This window comes from Saccopteryx bilineata, chromosome 2 (genome assembly GCF_036850765.1).
Source record: "Saccopteryx bilineata isolate mSacBil1 chromosome 2, mSacBil1_pri_phased_curated, whole genome shotgun sequence".
NCBI classification, from domain to species: Eukaryota; Metazoa; Chordata; class Mammalia; order Chiroptera; family Emballonuridae; genus Saccopteryx; species Saccopteryx bilineata.
Window position 1 is genome coordinate 67335349 of NC_089491.1, and position 20822 is coordinate 67356170.

The 20822-nt window shown below is 37.2% G+C and overlaps 1 protein-coding gene across 4 annotated transcripts in view; it reads left to right on the top strand.

Annotated features, from left to right (window-relative positions):
* Positions 1-20822, top strand: part of KDM4C (lysine demethylase 4C) — a 465635-nt gene that overhangs the window by 137075 nt on the left and 307738 nt on the right. For all 4 annotated transcript variants that reach the window (XR_010729088.1, XM_066257226.1, XM_066257228.1 and 1 more), the window contains exon 8: positions 606-743. Coding sequence is in view for 3 of the 4 variants with exons in the window: in XM_066257226.1 (XP_066113323.1) it covers positions 606-743 (138 nt within the window). In the remaining variant the exon portion in view is untranslated. The remainder of the gene's footprint in view (positions 1-605; positions 744-20822) is intronic.

Genomic DNA, 20822 nt, shown 5'->3' on the forward strand with positions numbered 1-20822 from the left:
GCTCCTGATTTGCCAATTATTTTAATTATATTAAAAATGCAGTCACTCACATTGCATACATATATACTTATTTGAATAATCTTTGATAGAAATTTTACTACTGAATGAAATACAGTTAATTTGTGTTTTCTTAGTGTGAAAGAATAATTAGTGAATACCACCAACTCTTAGAAATAGGAATTCAAAATAAAACCTGTTCAGCATGCATTATCAAAGTTCTTGAAGTTCTAACTTTAAAAATGTCAGTTATGATATGTCCATTTATATAACTCCAGTAATGCAAAATTTAAAAACATTAAACTATACACATTGATTGATAATATGAGCAAATTTATTTCTATGTAAAATATGACATCTTTTAATATGGATTGCACGATTGAGCTGCATTGCCAGAAGGTCACACCCTTTTAGAAAAGTCTTTTAAGTTTCTTGAAAAGCTATTAACAGATTAAGTAAAAGACCTTAGGGGACTTCTTTTACCCTAGTATAGCTCTGATGGCATGACACTTTTTCTTTATTTTTTAAAATAGGAAATATATTTTAATTGTATTCACAATTGGGAAAGTCTTATAATTGGAAAATATTATATGTTTTCTACCCTGCAGATAACCCAGGAGGCTGGAGAATTTATGATCACTTTCCCATATGGCTACCATGCTGGTTTTAATCATGGTTTCAACTGTGCAGAATCTACAAATTTTGCTACTGTCAGATGGATTGACTATGGGAAAGTTGCTAAATTGGTAAGTTATGCCTCAAAAATAAAGCATAAATTAAATAAGTATTCTGGTTAGTGTGGAGGGAAAGCTGAGATCACATGCAGCATTTATTTTTTTTCCTCATTGACATTGTGTACCTCTCACCATGATAATTTATTTCAGTCAAGGTATACTTATTTTACGTAGGCTGTATTATCATTTGTAGCTTCATTTGTCTGTTTTGAAATTAATGTGGAACAATTTACCATGAGAGGTAATTTTAAGCATCTGATGTTTGCTTTCTCTCTTAAGGCCACCGATTGTTTTTTTGGGGGGGGGAGATTTTTCAATGGCTCCCTGTGGCTCCATGATTGAACTGTCTCCATGTTAGAGTTCAGTCTATGGCTTAGAAAACAGCTATTTACAGAAGAAAGTGTCTAGTAAAATTATAACAAGAAGTTGAGAGAGAATGGTAAGAAGAAATGATTAAAACTGCCCTAGTGCAGAAATGAATTCTTGAAAGTAATATAGAACAAGAGATATATCATGTTAAATTTGAAATACAACTTTTCATCTTCTCTCCAGTATATTTAATTTAGTTTTACAAATTGTGTATTTTCATTCACAAACAACTTATATTAAATTTAATTAATTTCCCCCTGCAGCATTGAATAAAGGACACCTTCAAAGTGATGGTAGCTTCTATTAGGTTGCTTTCTTTCCTGTTTCTTTACGAGGTGCAGGCTGGCTTCTTTATGAAAGTATGTGTTTTACATAGTATGTTAAATTACATAAATTTAATTGAAAATGATACATACAGCTATGTGACCTTATCTTGGCCATTGCATAGTATGAGCAAGTATTACTCATTCTACATTGATAAAACTTGCATGCAGAACCATTGGGTGAGCTTGGATATAAATATATTAAGGAAAGATAACTCTAGGTTCAATTTAGATATGTATTTAGGAAATTACATAATATATTTAAATAAAAGTATAGCCCTTTGGCAGCTCAGGAAGCATTTCAGTGAATTCAGGACATAAAAGAAAGCTTCTGCTATTAGAAGACTTTTTCTGTTCTGAGTAATTTCTATTTATGAGAGGTAATTTAGAAAGAAACAGAACTGAACTATTTCTTCTCTTTATGCATCCTTCCTATTACAATAAACCTAATAAAAAATTAGAAAACTCAGTGTTTATGTACCTTGGCCAGCTATTGCAGTGTTTTTTTTTGCAGAAATGTAATGCTAGTATCTGCATCGAAACAGTGTCATAGCCTTGAGATGATAACAAGGTATGCTATTTGATAGTTTGCATCTTTAATCATTGACATAGCAAGTCAGCTATCACAGCTGTTCAGAGTCACCAGAAAAATTAGTTGGAGTTTGTTCGTTTCCTATATGTTTCAGATCTACTTCAAGCTATTGGCCTAAATAGCTTTCTCCTGAAGACTAAAATGTGCTGGGTGTGTCCACATTTAAGTGTGGATGTGGAGTGGAGTGTGACCAAGTCAGAGGGGTTGATAATAACCCTTTCTGAAATCTCAGTTCTTGGAACCTGTAATTGTGGGATTGTTAAGAAACAGTATACTGGAGGAGGCAGGGATCTGAGACCCAACTTCTCTTCCTCTACCTAGCCATGTAACATTATTATTTTTTTAATTTTATTTAAAAATTAAATTTAACGGGGTGACATTGCAATAAGAGTACATAGGTTTCAGATAAACATTTCTATAGCATTTGAACTGTTAATTTTGTTGTATACTCATCACCCAAAGTCAAATCATTTTTCATCATCATATATTTTTTCCTTTTTACACCCTTCTCCCAACTCCCCTCTCCCCTTACATCTCCCTCCCCCTGGTAACCACTGCACTCTTACCTATGTCAATGAGTCGCAGTTTTGTGTCCCACCTATGTATGAAATCATACAGTTTTTAGCTTTTTCTGATTTACTTATTTCACTCAATATAATGTTCTCAAGGTCCTTCCATGTTGTAAATTACTCTCTGTCATCATATATTATGGCTGAGTAGTATTCCATTGTGTATATATATCAGATCTTCTTTATCCAGTCCACTATCAAGGGACACTTTGGTTGTTTCCATGTTTTGGCCACTGTGAATAATGCTATGATGAACATGGAGGTGCATGTGTCTTTATATACCAGTGTTTTCAAGTTTTTTGGGTAGATACTAGATAGAGGGATTGCTGGGTCATATGGTAGTTCTATTCTTGATTTTTTGAGGGACTACCATACTTTCTTCCATAATGGTTGTGCTAATTTGAATTTCCACCACCAGTGAATGAGTGTTCCTTTTTCTTCCCAGCCTCTCCAACACTTGTTATTACCTGTCTTGTTGATAGGACCTTTTTATAGCCTTTTCAAGTGGCTGCTATTGAACAAAGTTCCATTTCTTCAGACAATGCTTGTCTGCTGTTTGCTAGGCACTATGCATATTTCTATGAATTCATCACTTGGAGGATAACCTGTTTGGTGAGAGTAGAGTTGGTGCTGGCAAGGGATATCAAGGACCACTTCCTTGGTGGTTGCCGCCTTGCCTTCTGGTGGTGCCTCTGGAATATGATGGGGGAGGGCATTTCTGCGGGTTTCTTTTGAATGTATGTGGAATTTGTTCAAGAAATGGCTAACATTGACTGGGACTCCCATTCTATTATTTGTGCTGAGCCCAAATAGCCATCTTCCAAATTTTAACAAATTCCTGAATGTTTTATATTCTCAAATAATAACAAAAAATGTAAAAAGATAATAATAATTAATGTGAATATTTCACTGCCTTTCAATGTATTTTGTATTTTAGTACTTAATTCTGATAACCCTTTTAAAAAAATCATATCTCTCCAAACTGCCTCCTCTTACAGAAGACTTTTTTTGTGCCTAGATTGTGGAGAACTTCAGAAAACAGGCAGAGGTGGGCACGAGGAGACATTGACCTCATAGCCTTAATATCAACTTAATTTGACTATCCTGGTTTCTAGAAAGCTTTGCTACTGCCCCAGGCCCTTACTATTCTTGATTCTCTTTTTATTCCTCTCCTCAATGAGGATCATTCAGTTCTCTTTTGCCCTTACTTGCAAAATATAGCGTAGCAAATCCTGCAAGATACTACGGAACAGAAGGCCTTGTCTTAAGGGGACACACCTACCTAACAAGGCAGTCATGTAACCTTTCCTCATTTCATTAATCAGAGTTAAGATTTTCACTGTAAAATAATTGAGGGGAATATTCCAGGTAGCCACATGCCCATTTGTCTACTGACTTAGGCAGTCTTCAGCTTCAGTTAATGCTAGGAGCTTCCTCCTCTGCAACAGGACTTTTGCTGAATTTGTATACAAAGTAAAAAGACATGTATTCTTTGTCTTCAGTGAGATATAAAGAGCAGAGGCCTTTCAGTAAACCTCCATTTGTAAGGTCGTGCTATGACTGGAGCATAATATGCAGTTATTTATTTCAGGTATTTTTATAGCTTTGATCATCAGAGTAATCTAAGGTGAAATGCTGTATATATCTATTTTTTAGTAAGAGATTTAAAAATATGTAACAACAATTGATATAAGATACGGATGTATATTCGAGGTGAATGTTTTCCATTTGTGAGTGTTCTTTCTGCGATGAGATGAGTCCCTGGTTCCCTCGTGAAGCAGCTGTGCTAGCACTCACATGCCTGCTTTTTGGCTGGGTTGGACAAAAGAGCTGGCCTGCAGGTTGTATTTCATTTTTCCGTTTGGTGGGATGAAGTGCAGTTGTTTTGATGTTAGGTTTGATGGATTTGTTTGCCACTGCATTCATTAGCTTCACATCAAAAAACTGACAGGCTGTTAAATGAAACTTTGGCTTAGATTTTCAGCTTGACTGTTTGGAGACTTTTGTGAAGATATTTTGTTTTTGTGTTGCAGCAGCCTCAAGCACTGGGATTGTCTCAAAGGGAAGAAAAGTTATTTACTGTACTGATTTTCTTGAGTAAAAAGAATCATTGTCTTGGGGACATTCGTATCTAGCCTACACCATCAGGAGTAGTGTATTTATGACAGCATGTGCAGTGAGAGAGATTTATTTACAGCATGATAAATAACGTTATCTTCTTGAAAGGAGAGGTAATAGTAGGTGACTCTAAAATGATATCTTTTATTTTACATTAATTTTATTTTAAGTGATACTCTATTAATATGATATGACAGTTGAAACATTACAGTGCAAAGCTGGGAATGTTCTCTTAGGAACTCAAGGAGCATTATTTTACTATCTAATTTTAAAGTATTCTGATATTTGAATCCTCAGATGTTTGGACAAGTTTAAAAAGAGATGATAGAATTTTGAAATTGATTTCCCTTTCATGTGGAAGGGATTTCAACTATTAGATTGTCTCGCATTCAAAAACTATGATATTGGTTTGTTCTATTTCATATTTCAGTCCTTCTGTAAAATTAAATTTCGTTCTTCTTAAATCAGGTAGCATCCTTCCTCTAAAACCTTTAATCTTGGGAAGTATTTATTAAAACATTCAGGAATCCTTTCAATGATGAGTCACTAAGTTATAGTTTAATATGCTTTAGATCATAAAATACTAATAGAGTAACATTATTCTTACGGTTTGTAATGGAAAGAAAATGTAGACTATTTTGCACATTGTTCTTGCATTCTAATTTTAAGTATCTGATAATGCATATGTAATATAAACTTTGTGAACCATGGGGATTTTATATTCTGCATTTTCTTTTTTTTTTTTACTCTGCTTTGTTTCTGTTTCCTGGGCTCTGGTAGTACAGTACAGCAGTGCTGATGAGTGGCTCTGTGGTGAATTTTTTACAGAGCTTCAAGGGAAGAAAAGAAAATATTGTGTAGAGACAAAGAAGCATAAGAACTCGTCCTGCCTGACCAGGCGGTGGCGTAGTGGATAGAGCATCAGACTGGGATGCGGAGGATCCAGGTTCGAGACCCCGAGGTTGCCAGCTTGAGCGCGGGCTCATCTGGTTTGAGAAAAAGCTCACCAGGTTGAATCCAAGGTCGCTGGCTCCAGCAAGGGGTTACTCGGTCTGCTGAAGGCCCGTGGTCAAGGAACATATGAGAAAGCACTCAATGAACAACTAAGGAGTCCCAATGAAAAACTGATGATTGATGCTTCTCATCTCTCTCCATTCCTGTCTGTCTGTCCCTGTCTATCCCTCTCTCTGACTCACTCTCTGTCTCTGTAAAAAAAAAAAAAAAAAAGAACTCATGTCCTTAGGAGCTTGTACTCCAGCTGGGGTGTTAGTATTTACATATCTGGAAGAGGTATTTAGATAGAAAGTACTCACATTTACCCCTAATTTACTCTGATAAAGTATTGAGTTATAGGATTCAGAAAATCTGAAACTTCCAGTAGCGATTAGAAAGCTGATTGACTAGCATATAATATATCTGTAGGGGAACTATCTGGGCTCAGAGTGAGGGAGCCTGATTTCATTTATTGAGAACTTAAATTTGCTAGCTTATAGAATTTAACTAGAAGTGGGTATATGGCAGGGGTCCCCAAACTACAGTCCACAGGCTGCATGTGGCCCCCTGAGGCCCCCGCCGCACTTCCGGAAGGGGCACCTCTTTCATTGGTGGTCAGTGAGAGGAGCACATTGACCATCTTAGCCAAAAGCAGGCCTATAGTTCCCATTGAAATACTGGTCAGTTTGTTGATTTAAATTTACTTGTTCTTTATTTTAAATATTGTATTTGTTCCCGTTTTGTTTTTTTTACTTTAAGATATGTGCAGTGTGCATAGGGATTTGTTCATAGTTTTTTTTTATAGTCCGGCTCTCCAACGGTCTGAGGGACAGTGAACTGGCCCCCCTGTGTAAAAAGTTAGGGGACCCCTGGTATACGGTCTATGACATTGACATCTATTTGCTAACCTGAAATCAAGGTAATATCTGTTTTGTTTTTTTTGTTTTTTTGGTGAGAGAGAGAGAGAGAGAGGAAGGGAGAGAATGAGAAGCATCAACTTGTAGTTGTGGCACTTTTTAGTTGTTCATTGATTACTTCTCATATGTGCTTTGACTTGGGGGGGCTCCAGCCCAACTAGTGACCCTTTGCTCTAGCCAGTGACCTTGGGCTCAAGCTAGCGACCTTGGGCTTCACACCATTGACCTTTGAGCTCAAGTCAGTGACCATAAGATCATGTCGATGAGCCCATGCTCAAGCCAATGACCCTGTGCTCAAGCCAGATGAGCCCTTGCTGAAGCTGGCGACCTCGAGGTTTTGAACCTGGGACTTCAGTGTCCTAGGTTGACGCTTTTTCTGGGTCACCCACTATTGGTGGGGTGGCGCTACTACTGGTCAGGCTACGTAATGGCTGTTTTTGAGGTTTTAGTTTAAGTTATTACCTTAAGAAAAAGTAAATTGGCTTTTTTAATAACTTACTCTTGAGAAAAATTAATTTATTCTTGAACCATTCTACTTCCATAAAGTTTTACAGTAATACTACTTGCCATTGATTTTTCATGATGTACCAGGCTTTTCCAGGGCACTTCATACATGTTACTTCTTGCTATCTCTGATGGTGCTGGTTCAGAGATAATAGGATGCCTTCTTTTCTTTACTAGCCCTCCTTCTTGAACTGGAGGAGTTGGGATAATGCATAAAATGTGGATGGTGAGGCTGGGCTTAGAGGCAGAAAGTTGATTCCCAATGTCCTGTATGTCCTGGACTCATCTCCCAGAGTGGGATAGATTAAATAGATGCCAGCCAAGTATATGATTTGGGGGATCACTTTCAGGAAGGATTCATGAGGATTTAGAATAATTATATCCTAGGTAAGTTGTGGACCACCAGGTGGCCCCAGGTTCTGTCTGGCATCTGTTACTATTTGGTTTCTTAAAGTCATTGTATACTTATTTTGTCTTCTGCTCTGTTGAGAAACCTACATAGAAATTTTTTTTAGGCCATAGAGCAACCATCATTCGCTCTCAGGTTTTGACGTTGCTCTTTGATTAAGTGGGAAAAAACACAGAGGTTTTCTACTCCTTCCCTCATTTTAAGGAGTAAGGGGGATTCTAAGTCATCAGTCTGTTCAAAGAGATATGTGTGTAGAGAATCAGGATAAAGTTGAGGATGCACCTACTTTGACATACAGGATGGAGCAAAATTAGGTTTATAGTTGTTCATATGGAAAATCATACAATAGTTAAGAAATAGTAATATAAGAATATATTACATTTTGTGTACTCACAACTGTAAAGCTACTTTTGCCCCCATTCTGTATGTTTCTGTGATTATCAGGAACCAAATTTTATTACAATGGTTTTGAAGCTTTGGGATTTTTTAAAAACCATTTTTTTCCTGCCTTTTCTAGTGTTTATAATAGTAAACACATAGTAAAAATTTATATAAAAGGCTCTGTCCTCGATATATGTTTGGAGAAGAGGGGAGAAGTTGGGAGTGTGTGTTTTGCCAGTGGTGATTCAGAATTCTGTGAGGTAGTGGAAAGAACATCTGGTGATATTTGAGGGAAACAGGTTGGCCAGCCCTGGAGGGAAGAAAGGGATGATGGGAGAATCATTTAGGCTCTGGGCACCCCCAGAGTTTATAGTAGTCCGGTGCCCTGGTTCCCACAGCTTCTCCTTCTTTCCCATACAGGATTGACTGTATTTCCCTCCCTTGCGGCTACCACCGAGATGATGAACAGTGGTTTATCTAGTATAGCAGTGATTTTCAACCGGTGTGCTGCAAGAATTTTTAAAATATGCAATGCCTGACTATTTAGTCAGGGGCACTGACCTCTTTTTCCTTAGGTTGTCAAATAAAACAATGACAAAAGCCAATACAACTATAACCATCTTGTGTGACTGAATCAAAAGTTATACCCTTTTTTTGTCAGATCAGCAAAAATATATTTTTTGATGTGCTGCAGAATTTTAGTAATTAGTTTATGTGTGCCATGAGAAATGAAACAGGTTGAAAATCACTATGGTAGGGGGTTGTTACCTCACTTGAGTGATTCAAATCTAGGCAGTCCTAGGCCAGGGTTGGAGCATCTGCTCAGCATTGTTACCAGGCCCTGTGCACTTCTTTTCCTCTGTCTTACTGTCTCCATGGGCGGGTGTCCACTAGCAGGTTTGCTACTGTAGCTGTGCTTACTCCAGATGTGTTTCCTCCAAGGACCAGAAGGAAGGGACAGTACAAGAACATGGCTCACCTACCGCCCTCTCTCTGGAAGAAAAATCTCTTGAAGTCACCTGAAAACTTTCTTTTATATCCTATGGCCAACCATAACTATAAATGGCAGGTCACTGGCATTTTTAGACAGATGTGGTCTTTGCTCAGTGGAGTCGTTCTCAACCCCATAGAGCTTTAAAAGCCTGGATTCCTGGCCCCACTCAGACCAATATGATAAGAATCTCTGGTGAGGCGACATAGCATTTGTATTTTAAAAATCCCCCTACATGAGTCTGGTGGATGCTTTCATTTGAGACTCACAAGTATACTGCTCACAAAAATTAGGAGATATTTCAAAATGAATATGAAGCGATAAAAAAAGAAGCATTTGATTTTTATTAGTTAAACAAGAACATCAGAAAAGCAAACTACAAGTCAAAGAAAGTTGTTCAGTTATGCAAATGAGATGTAAAACTAACTTTTATTTCCTTGGTGAAAATGCAGTGTACAAAAGGCTGAGAACTACCAGAGTATCTGCACATTCCCTGATCCCCTAATTTTTGTGAGCAGTATATTTAGTAAATTAAATAGGCCTTTGTTTGGGTTGAGATCCTTCTTACATAGTTTTCTACTAAAAGGTATTTAGTTTTTCAAACCATCAATTTATCTGTTTATAAATTGAAGATATGTAATAATTTCTAAGTGTCATTAATAGACCCTGTTCTATGATAATTAATAGGTATTAGGGACTTGCAAAATCGGAAGTTTCATGGGTAGCCTGTAAATGTACCCTGTGGTATTTTTTGAGGGAAGGAGGGAACATGTTGGGAAACATAGTAACAATATAAGAGAGTAGCGTGAATTTTCAAGATATAAGTGTACTGTATACTGTATAGCTAATTCTAAAATAAATATGCGCTTTTGTCCAGTATAGTGGATTTTGTGACTGCTTTTTGGAATCTTTTTTTAAAATCCTTTTTTAGTTTTTCTCCTGTTTTTTAATTTTTTTAATTGTGCAAAAACAGTATAAAATAAACTCTTGATCTCTTATATAATAATATAATTATATATTACTGTATTTGGGCTATCAAAGCTGAACCTAAATTATCAAAGAAGTAAGTACAGTCTTTATTTAAAATATCTAGAGACAACTTTTTCCAGTTTCCTTCCTGCCCCCATAATTCCTATATCTCCCTTGAGCTTCATTTTCTTCTTATTACTGTCTGACATACTATGTATAATATTCTAATTTATTTTGCTTGTCTGTCTCCCACTAGAACAAAAGATTTATGAGTGAAGTTTTAAAAAGAAATATGATGAGTTTATTTCTGTGTTCTCTACCCAGCTCATAAGAGATGCTCAAGAAATAGTTTGTTGAATAATTGATTTGTCCAAGGACATTTAGTCAAAAGCATAGAACCAGGATTTAGACATAGGACTTTTGCCTAGCTTTTTATTATTTTCCCCCATTTAGACAGTGGTGTTTTTTGTTTGTTTTTACTTTTCAGCTAACATTCACTGAAAGCTCTGTCAAGTAGAACAAAATTATAGATGTAATTTATGTATAAATGTAATGTAGAAATTTGCCACATTAAAAATATTCCGATAACCTAAATTTTTCCAGTCCATATCCAAAATCCATTTTTAAAACTTAAATCATTGCATCAACTCAGATAATGCCTAAGATTTCATTGTAGCAGAAAATGATTAATTTGGAAGGTTTTCAAACAATGTAAGAAAAGAAAACATGGATCATTTGAATAAAGTCCAATTGGTGGTTCTCTTTGGACCAACAATAAGCTGATTTTCTTTGGGAAAACCTGCGTTGCTGAGGTTATAACCAGTGGTGGTATTCAAATAATTTAACAACCAGTTCTCTGCCCTAATGACCATTTTAAGTCATTAAAAAAAGATATACGAAAAGGTAGTTTATTATTTCATGGATTTAATACTTAAATAAGAACAATAAAAGAGGTACACAAAAGTAGATTATGTTATAAAAAATAATTTAAAAATATTAATGAAAAATATTAATAATACTTGACAAAAAACAATAAAATTGTTAATCAAGATATTTCCAATGACAGCTTGTTACTCCCGTTGTTTGGCACGTTTTCTCTTTACGTTATATGTTTACTGAAGTAACAAATGTGAGGGAATTAACATGTAGTATTTCATCAAAGTTTATGAAATGAATAAATAAATATTACAAGTATAGTTCTGTCAAATATGGACGGAATGAACATTACTATGGGTGCTTACGGTATGCAGTTGTGCAGATGAACATTTTAAAAGAGTAAGTAATGTAAATTTTTTATTTCTACACTGGGCGGCTACCCAGGTGCCCACCTTAGAGAGAATCCTGATTACAAGTGCCATTTTAACAACTGGTTCACCGAACTCAGCAAAAAATTAGTTATTGGTTCTGCTTAACTGGTGCGAACTGGCTGAATCCCACCACTGGTTATAATGTTAAAATAGTGGTTCTGTTCCTAACTTGATTCAAAACCATGATGGGAAAAGACCACAAATGGCTTAGGGAGGCAGCATGGAGGGAGTAAAGAGCAGTTTGTGGCCAGTGGGCTAGATTCTAATGTAGGTCCCTGTTGCTGGTCATCCGCCCTCTTGCTAGCTGTTTAATTCACTTGAAAAGTTTATGAACTGGCCTGACCAGGTGGTGGCGCAGTGGATAGAGCATCAGACTGGGACGCAGAGGACCCAGGCTCGAGACCCTGAGGTCGCCAGCTTGAGCATGGGCTCATCTGGTTTAAGCAAGGCTCGCCAGCTTGACCACAAGGTCACTGGCTTGAGCAAGGGGTCACTCAGTCTGCTGTAGCCCCCTGGTCAAGGCACATATGAGAAAGCAATCAACATGTGAAATCAATCAATGAACTACTAAGGAGCTGCAATGAAGAATTGATGCTTCTCATCTCTCTCCTTTCCTGTCTGTCTGTCCCTGTCTGTCCCTCTCTTGACTCTCTCTATCTCTGTCACAAAAAATAAATAAATAAACAAAAATAAAATATATAAAAAAAAGTTTATGATCTGATTGCTAATTGTTTTCTCTTAATACAGGTAACTCTCTTGAAAAAAATATGATATATATATAGTATATATAAATATATATATATTGATACAGTATGGTAATTTAATGAAAAACTAGTTAAAGAAGGAGTTGGAAAAATTTTTAAGTAGGCTCTGAACCCCTGGCTCAGTCACACAAGTGATTTTTTGTTCTCAACCAAAGAGCTAAGCATAAAATGGGAGTTATTGCCTTTTTTAATTTTAATTTTTATTTATTTTTAATTTTCCATTGATTTGAGAGAAAAGCATCAACTAATTGTTCCACTTAATTGTGCAGTCATTGGTTGCTTCTCCTGTGTTCCCTGACTGGGAATTTAATCTGCGACCTTGGTGGGCCAGGGTGGTGCTCTATCCACTTAGTCACTCGGCCAGGGCCGAAATAGGACTTCTTAAATAAGGCGTGCCAACAAAGGGCACTGGTTTTCTTTTTGTTCTCTGACCATAGAGCAGTAGCAACATGTGCAGATGCCCAATTTGAAGCCTTGGTTTGGGATTTTTTAATGGGATTTCAAAAGAAAGTTTTAATGGGATTTCAGCGGGTCAGTGGCCATAATTAGACTGTAATCTATGAATCTACAATCTCTCCTCCCTCTGCTCTGAACAAGGTGATAGCAAGGATGTGCATGCCTCTTTCAGAAAAGGCATGGTAGAACTGGAGCCTGGAAATTCCCCAGGGTTTGTTGCCACAGAATACTCTGTGCCAGTGCCAGAGCTCCTTCTCAGGACCCTGGCTGAAAGTGGTGAAGGTAATAGCTGAATAAGGTTTTTTTTTTGTTTTGTTTTGTTTTTGTTATTTTTTTTTTTTCTGAAGCTGTAAACGGGGAGAGACAGACAGACTCCCGCATGCGCCCGACCGGGATCCACCCGGCACGCCCACCATGGGGCGATGCTCTGCCCACCAGGGGACGATGCTCTGCCCATCCTGGGCGTTGCCATGTTGCGACCAGAGCCACTCTAGCGCCTGAGGCAGAGGCCACAGAGCCATCCCCAGCGCCTGGGCCATCTTTGCTCCAATGGAGCCTTGGCTGCAGGAGGGGAAGAGAGAGACAGAGAGGAAAGCGCGGCGGAGGGGTGGAGAAGCAAATGGGCGCTTCTCCTGTGTGCCCTGGCCGGGAATCGAACCCGGGTCCTCCGCACGCTAGGCCGACGCTCTACCGCTGAGCCAACCGGCCAGGGCCTGGAAATTATCTTTTATAGTCATATATATCAGTATTTGGGGGCAGGGACTGAGGCTTGTGTACATATCTACATATAGTTCACTATTATTGCTATTTTATAATCTTTTAGGAAAAGGCTAAAAAACATTAAAGAAAAAAATTTAGCATGCCCTGTGTTCCATGTATAATATTAAAATTAGTTTTATAAAAATTAAATCTTGCATCTCCCTTCAAGATGCTTAATTAGAAATAGAGCTCAAGTAGTTATTGAGGTTCCATGATCTCTGTAGGATTGCTGTCAGAACCACTGAAGCGAGACAGCAATGGGTGATGGAGGCAGCAGACTTTGTCTTGGATCTCTCAGGCTGTATGTACTTTTGCTGAGCTTCACTTCTCAGTTATAAGGGAAGCATTGATTTCTAGTGCTGAAGGGGGTGGGTACAAGTTTAAAGGCTAGCCAGACTCTTATTCAAATTCTGCCCTTTCCTTTTACTAACTGTGTGATTGGAAGAAGTACTTAATTAACCTGTTTAAATCTTCCTTTTCCCATATGTAAAATAGGCACTATAGCTTCTTTATAGCTGTTCTGAGAAATAAGTGAAATTAATATGTAAAGAGTCCTGAAGAGTTGTGGTGGGGAGTGAGTAGATTCTTCTAGAATTTCATTTTAAGGAATTGACCTTGGCTCAGTGAAATCCTGTTTCCTGTTCCAGGAATGATGGATCAGTTCAATGGGCCAATCCTGGCCAAATAGAAGGGAGTGTAGGATTGGTGGAGACATAGAGGAAAATGCCAACTTGCCCTAGATGGGTAATGGGCTGCTCATCTCTCTCTCCAGATGAAAACAAGGAACCATTGAAGTCTGCAATCATAAGGGGATCAAACCTAACTTAAAGCCCATGTTTTGGACACTAGACTAGAGACATGAAAACATTTTGTTTAAAAATCAGTCTGGAGGAAACATACCAGTGTTTTATTTTTTTATAACTTCGTCAGAAACACAAATGTTCATTGCTCCCTCTCCAGAGTTCTTCCTTCCTTAACAAAAGTGTCTTGATGGCTAATTTGAGTGCAGGCACACAAAAGCCCAACTCAATTACATCTACTTGTGTTAGAATTCTGGTTCAATATGGGGTACTTGTGGAACCGGTCTGTGAACTGTAGTTTTCCCTACCTGTAGAGAGAGCTTTCACTGGTGTCCCACCAGGCTGCAATGAGGATGGGGGAAGTAGCTGGGACAGTCACCTAGCATCATCCTCTACCACTGTATCGTACATTTTTAAGATACAGTGGGTCATTTCTAAGTCAGGGAACTCCTGAACCTTATTGGGGGAAGGCGGAGGAGTTGAGGCCTGAGGTGCTGAGAAGCAGTGGCTGTGGGGATAGTTTTTGCAGGATACATGTTAACAGCAGGCTGGGCAGATGGGTTGCTTTATATATTTCTACTGATTTTCACATCCATTCACTTTTACTTTCCACCAAAATTAGGGCAGTATGACCTAACCGTGTTTGGGGTGCTGTGCGTCAGATTGCTAAGAGGAGGCATTTGAAGGAGCAGTTGTATTTGCCTTAAAAAATGTACGTTAACTCAAAAAAAAAAAAAAAAAAGCCTGACCTGTGGTGGCTCAGTGGTTAAAGTCTCGACTAGAAACACTGAGGATACCAGTACGAAACCCTGAGCTTGCCTGGTCAAGATACCAATGGAAGTTGATACTTCCTGCTCCTCTCCCCCTTCTGTCTGTCTGTCTGTCTATCTCTCTCCTCTCTAAAATGAATTAAAAAAATGTACTCTTGTTAAGGACACTATTCTTTTATGGATTCTTGCTGTATTGGCCAAGAGTTTGCTTAAAGGCTTTAATCATTGTAAAAAAAAAAATAGAAGACTGGATAAAGAAGATGTGGCACATATACACCATGGTATACTATTCAGCCATCAGAAATGATGATATCGGATCACTTACAACAAAATGGTGGGATCTTGATAACATTATACGGAGTGAAATAAGTAAATCAGAAAAAAAACAAGAACTGCAGGATTCCACACATTGGTGGGACATAAAAATGAGACTAAGAGACATGGACAGGAGTGTGGTGGTTACAGGGGGCAGGGGGAGGGAGGGAGGGAGAAGGGGAAGGGGGAGGGGGAGGGGCACAAAGAAAACTAGATAGAAGGTGACGGAGGACAATCTGACTTTGGGTGATGGGTATGCAACAGAATTGAATGACAAGATAACCTGGACATGTTTTCTTTGAATATATGTACCCTGATTTATTGATGTCATCCCATTAAAATTAATAAAAATTAAAAAAAAATGTACTCTAACTCTTGGGGCCCATGTTGAGTTTGAATGACCATGTGTTGTAGATCCTTGGAAAGAAAGCCATCATGGATGCTAGAAATTTCTGCTAAGTTTAAATCTAGTTCACACATGGCTTTTACATGCTCCAGGTTTTTATTTAAATTAAGATAAAAAAGTAGGTAGTCTCCAGCAACTTTCTTAATTTTCTTAATCAACATTTGAAAACATGGAATAATAATTTTCAGTGATTTTTGGTAGATTATTCCAAGTTCTTAGTAATATATATTTTGGAATGTTCTTTAATTTTAATTATTATTATTATTTAAAAAATATTTTATATATTGGTTTTAGAGAGAGGAGAGAGAGAAAGAAATGGCGGGGGCAGGGGGAAGCATCAATTCACAGCAGTTGCTTCTTGTATGCCTTGCATGCAAGCCCCTGGGTTTTGAACCAGTGACCTCAGCATCCAGGTCAACGCTTGATCCATTGAGCCACAGGTCAGGCAGTATTATTATTTTTTAATTGGCCTGTTCTTATGACTATTGAAATAGCATGAAAACCTGTTTCTGTGCTGGTAAATAAAATTGAAAAATTGTTCAAACTTCAGTATTATTCAAACTAATAGTGGAGGATTTCTTTTTATTATTGTATTAGTAAATGTAGAAGGGAATTTCTATTGGATATGTGAATGTGGTTGGTAGAGTTGGTGGCAATGTAATTGGCAGAAGCACCCTGAAAAGCAGGTAGTTGGTATATACCAATGCTCCTCAACCTCTTTGTCCCATTTCTTACACAGACTAAAGTGTAAAGATGATTTTTGTTTTATCAGCAAAAATTGAATTATAACTAAATGCCCAATGATATGGAATCATTGAGTAAATTATTACACTGGAATACTTTTAATGTTACAGAAAATTATTTGAAAGGAAATCACTATGACTCTTCATATTACTACCCAAATATCTATTGTTCAAATGTATAAAAATAAAACAATTAACCTATGCACATGATTAAAAACAGAATACTGAAAAATATTTAGTGACACCTGGTTCAGTCCCTTCCTCAAAGGTAAAACCTGTTAATAGCTCTTTGTAGATTCCTTCAAGAATATCAGCATATGTCTATATCTTTTTTAAAAATCTACACCAAGATGGTCAGTAGTGAACACATTTTTTCCCAATGTCTTTCTTTTTAACATCTTTTCTTTTAATATATCTTTTATTTATGGAAAATAAAACATTTCTAGAGTATAGATGTTTATTAGAAAAATTGACTAGCTTATCCCAATAGAGTATGACAGATGGAGTTTGTAGTGCTTTTTTTTCTGAGGGGCATCATAGAATCACAGTAGTGCATAAGAGTTCATTGCACAATTCTTGTTAACAAATCAGGACTTTGAAAATGAATACTTCAGTTCATTGCTCTCTTTTCATTTCCTTCATGCAGAGCAGATGGCTGTGTGGACCTGGTGCACTTGCATGCTTCCAGTTCTGTCTTTGTTGACGGGCCCTGCCTGCACCTGCCATCTCAGCCTATTTCACCACAGTTAATACTGGAAGATAGTTAACACCATCATAGTTTCTGTTTCACTGATTGACAGCATTTGGAACTGTGTCCTCATATTTGAAGAATTGGATTGGTCAAATAAATTTTAATAAGTTTCTTTAGAATTGATTTTCTCTGGCCTCATAAAGGATTGTCCCAGTGAATTTGGAAGACATGACAAGAAAAAGTAACTAAACGACTTTGCCAACAGTTTTATGATAATAGGAAATTGAAAAAGGAATGACATAAAGGGGAGATAAAACCTGGCCTGCTTTCTAAATATACACATAGACAAGGAGGACAAAATAAAATAAAAAAAATAACAATTGCAGTAGTCATAAAGAATAAAGGGTACTCTAGATTTAAAACACGTACATGAAGTAAGACAATCAGAAATTATTGCCCATTGTTGCAAGAGAGCAGATGGTGCTTCAAATACCTTTTAATTTTATGTCATTCTTAAAATCAAACGACCAAGAACATATACCACCTATATTTAAAAAGTTAAATGCAAACGTTTCCATTTTGGGGGGAATGCTAGAGTAGAGTTCAAGGTCAAATGCACCTTAATCTTCTGTCTTGCAGAGTGTTGAAGGGGTAGATGAGGGACAGATTACTGAGAAAGCAGTGTTCCAAACCTTGCCTAGCCCTTATTTGAAACTTCTCTGTTACATATTTCCCATTTAAATGGCTCTAGTGAGTGACTTGATATTGCATGTTTAAAGTCTGAAATGTCTAGATATGTCTTTAAAACTGCATCCATTTCAGAACATGGTTATAATTTTTAGAAAATGTGATTTAATGCTTTAGTTTTTCACATTTGATTAAAGAGAATGTTAAGATTTTTTAAAATATTGGTGCCATGTACTCTGGTCTTCAGAATTAATACTAAATCCTAAGCCCTAAAATGTTTAGTTTGAGTGAGCCTTACCAACACTTCTTAATAGATCAACTGCTGTTCTCAAATATGTACATAGGTTTACGCTGTAGCAGTGGATCTGAAAAGGTTTTTTGTTGTATAGGCTCATTATCATCACTTCGTGGTGGTTTTTTTGCCCATTTACTATATTGGGGTGTGCTGGTGCTGTTGAGATGGAAGGAGTCTGTGACTAAGCTAGAGCAGTCTGATTGGTTTCGCTACCCCATGCTGGACTGAAAGGTGTTGGTGCTGAGCACAACAGGGTCTTGTGCGGTTCCTGTTGCCACTTTACTTTTTGTTCACATGGGTGCTTCTGCCAGTCAGCGCAGCCTATGTGAAAATGATGAAAAGGAATTGGGGGCTTGGGTCCATATTTCAGAATATCCACTCTTTGAGTTGTACAATGGAGAATCTGGAGTCCATACTCCATTACCAAGTAGTCAATGCAGTTACATATCAAGAAAATGGGGATGATTCAATTCACTCTGTTTTTTTTTTCACTCTGTTTTTTATTTTTTAAAATTTATTTATTAAATTTAATGCAGTGACATTGATAAATTAGGGTACATATGTTGAGAGAAAACATCTCTAGATTATTTTGACATTTGATTGTGCTGTATACCCCTCCCCCAAAGTTCACTCTGTTTTTGAAGAAAGATTTTCAGGTCGGGAAGTTTACAAACCTAGAATTCCAATGAGTGCATGTAGAGTTTAGCTTTCAACATAAAGCAGTTTGTGTTGATGTCATTCAAAGAGAGCCACTTTTCTTTGCCCATTTATTTTCTCCATTTACTGTCTGGAATCAATTGACATGATAGCAGATTGAATCAGATGTGTTTTCTTGGTCTTTATAATTATGTATTAAACTTTGAAGTAAACTCATGGAAACTTCACAGGATAAAGCAAACAGATACCACGATGGAAGGAATTGTCTTCAGTGGATGTCATTTGTCCAGCTTCCAGCTCCCTGTTTTCACAATCACTCAGTGGGGTCTCGACAAATTTGGAAGGCCAGGAACCACTAATCCGTGCTTACTGAATTTCTCAGACTGGCATTTAGTTTCATTCAGCATCTGTTAATTGCCTGCTGTGCAGTGGTTTGGGAAGAGGCTTTTGGGAGCAGGCCCCTGTCTTGTATTCTAGTTATTCCAAGTGCTGTGGGACCATAGAGGGTCAGTTTGATGAGCTCTTGGACCCACTTTCCTAAGCCAGGCTTTCTGTCATACATATTTTTTTAAAAATTAGGATATTATAAAAAAATATAACATTTTATATCTTGTTATATATTCTGTTGTTTTTGAATATTTTCTTATGCTACTTCAAAGTCTTCAAAAATACTATATGAAATTGCTGAATATTTTATCCTATAAATGCACTCTAATTAACTTTTGTTAGGAAGGTTGTTTACAAATTTCAGTATTACCAATTACACTACAGTAAATAACTTTATGCATATATTACTGTCCAACTTTTACTTCTTAAGGGATAAGATTTTAGAAGGCTAATTATTGACTCAAATAGTATTTGGATACATGGTGTCAGATTGTTCTCAAAATTTGTACTCACATAAGTCAAATGAACATTTTTGGCAACACTGAGATTGTTATTAAAATAGTTTTCTTTTTTTAATAAAAAAAGGTTTTTCTATTTTTTAAATCTATTTCTTTAATTCTATTTTAAAAACTTTATTTATTGATTTTAGAGAGTGAGGAAGGGAGAGAGGAAGAGATAGAGGCAGAAACATCGATCTGTTTCTTTATGTTCCCTGACTGGGAATCGATTGGACTGGCTACCTTTGCATATCGGGATGACACTAACTAACTGACCTACCTGGCCAGAGTTAATTCTGTATTTTAAATTACTTGGGAACTTGAAAATTTTTATTAGGCTATATTTTTCTATTCATATTTTAATGTTTGAAAATATTTTATTATGAATATTATTTTCCACAAATATTATTCCTAATTTGTTTGCTTGTCTATTTTATTGGAGTATTTTTGTGTTTCTATGGAAGTCACTGTTTGCTATGGCCCTAGGATTGAGCCTCTGTTTCTCTTTCTTCTGAGCCTCCACTATGCACTTGCCTAGACCTCTTTTCCTCCTTGCACTGACTTTGGGACAAGCATAGACTTCCTACTTCTCCACTCCGTTTCTGCAGCAGCTTGTATGTCCCGTTTACCTTCAGATTTATACTGCTGGTAACTGCAGGAAACGGGATTGGGAGTCATACTTTGTAGGAATTGCAGAGGTTCAGGTAAGAGTATGTCCTCTCTGCTTCATAATATTAGAGGGTAAGGATTATCTTTCTCCTGGTTCCTTTGTTCATGAAGTTGAACAAGGAGGTGTTTACTATTTACAGGCTCTCAACTTACATTTTCAGTCCACTTTTTCCCCCCCTAGATCATTTCTTTCTTTCTTTTGTCATTTTGTCCTTCCTTCCTTCCTTCCTTCCTTCCTTCCTTCCTTCCTTCCTTCCTTCCTTCCTTCCTTCCTTCCTTCCTTTCTTTTAAATATTTTTTCTGTAGTGAGAGGTGGGGAGACAGAGAGACCCCCTGCATGCGCCCAACCAGGATCCACCCGGCAAGCCCACTAGGGGCCAGCTCTGCCCATCTAGAAATAGGGCACAGAGGAAAATGGGTAGTCAACAGAAAATCAAGACACAACTATAGACTAAATATTCATTCACTCCCTAAGCTATACATTTAACAGAAGATAATGGACTCTTTGGACTTGGCAGTTTGCAAAGAGGGGAACTTATTAAAGATCATTTCCAATCTGTGGATCTGTGGTTTTACAAATCATGTGCATGGAGATGTGCAGACAATCGAGTGTATGCTTCAGTAAATTTAACAGCAAGGAGCCTGACGACAGCTTGAGTGTTTGTGACTGTTCAATTCATTAATGAACCTTCAGAGGAAATGTATAGCTAAGTGAATGGAGGACAAACCAGCCCATTTTATGCCATTTGTATG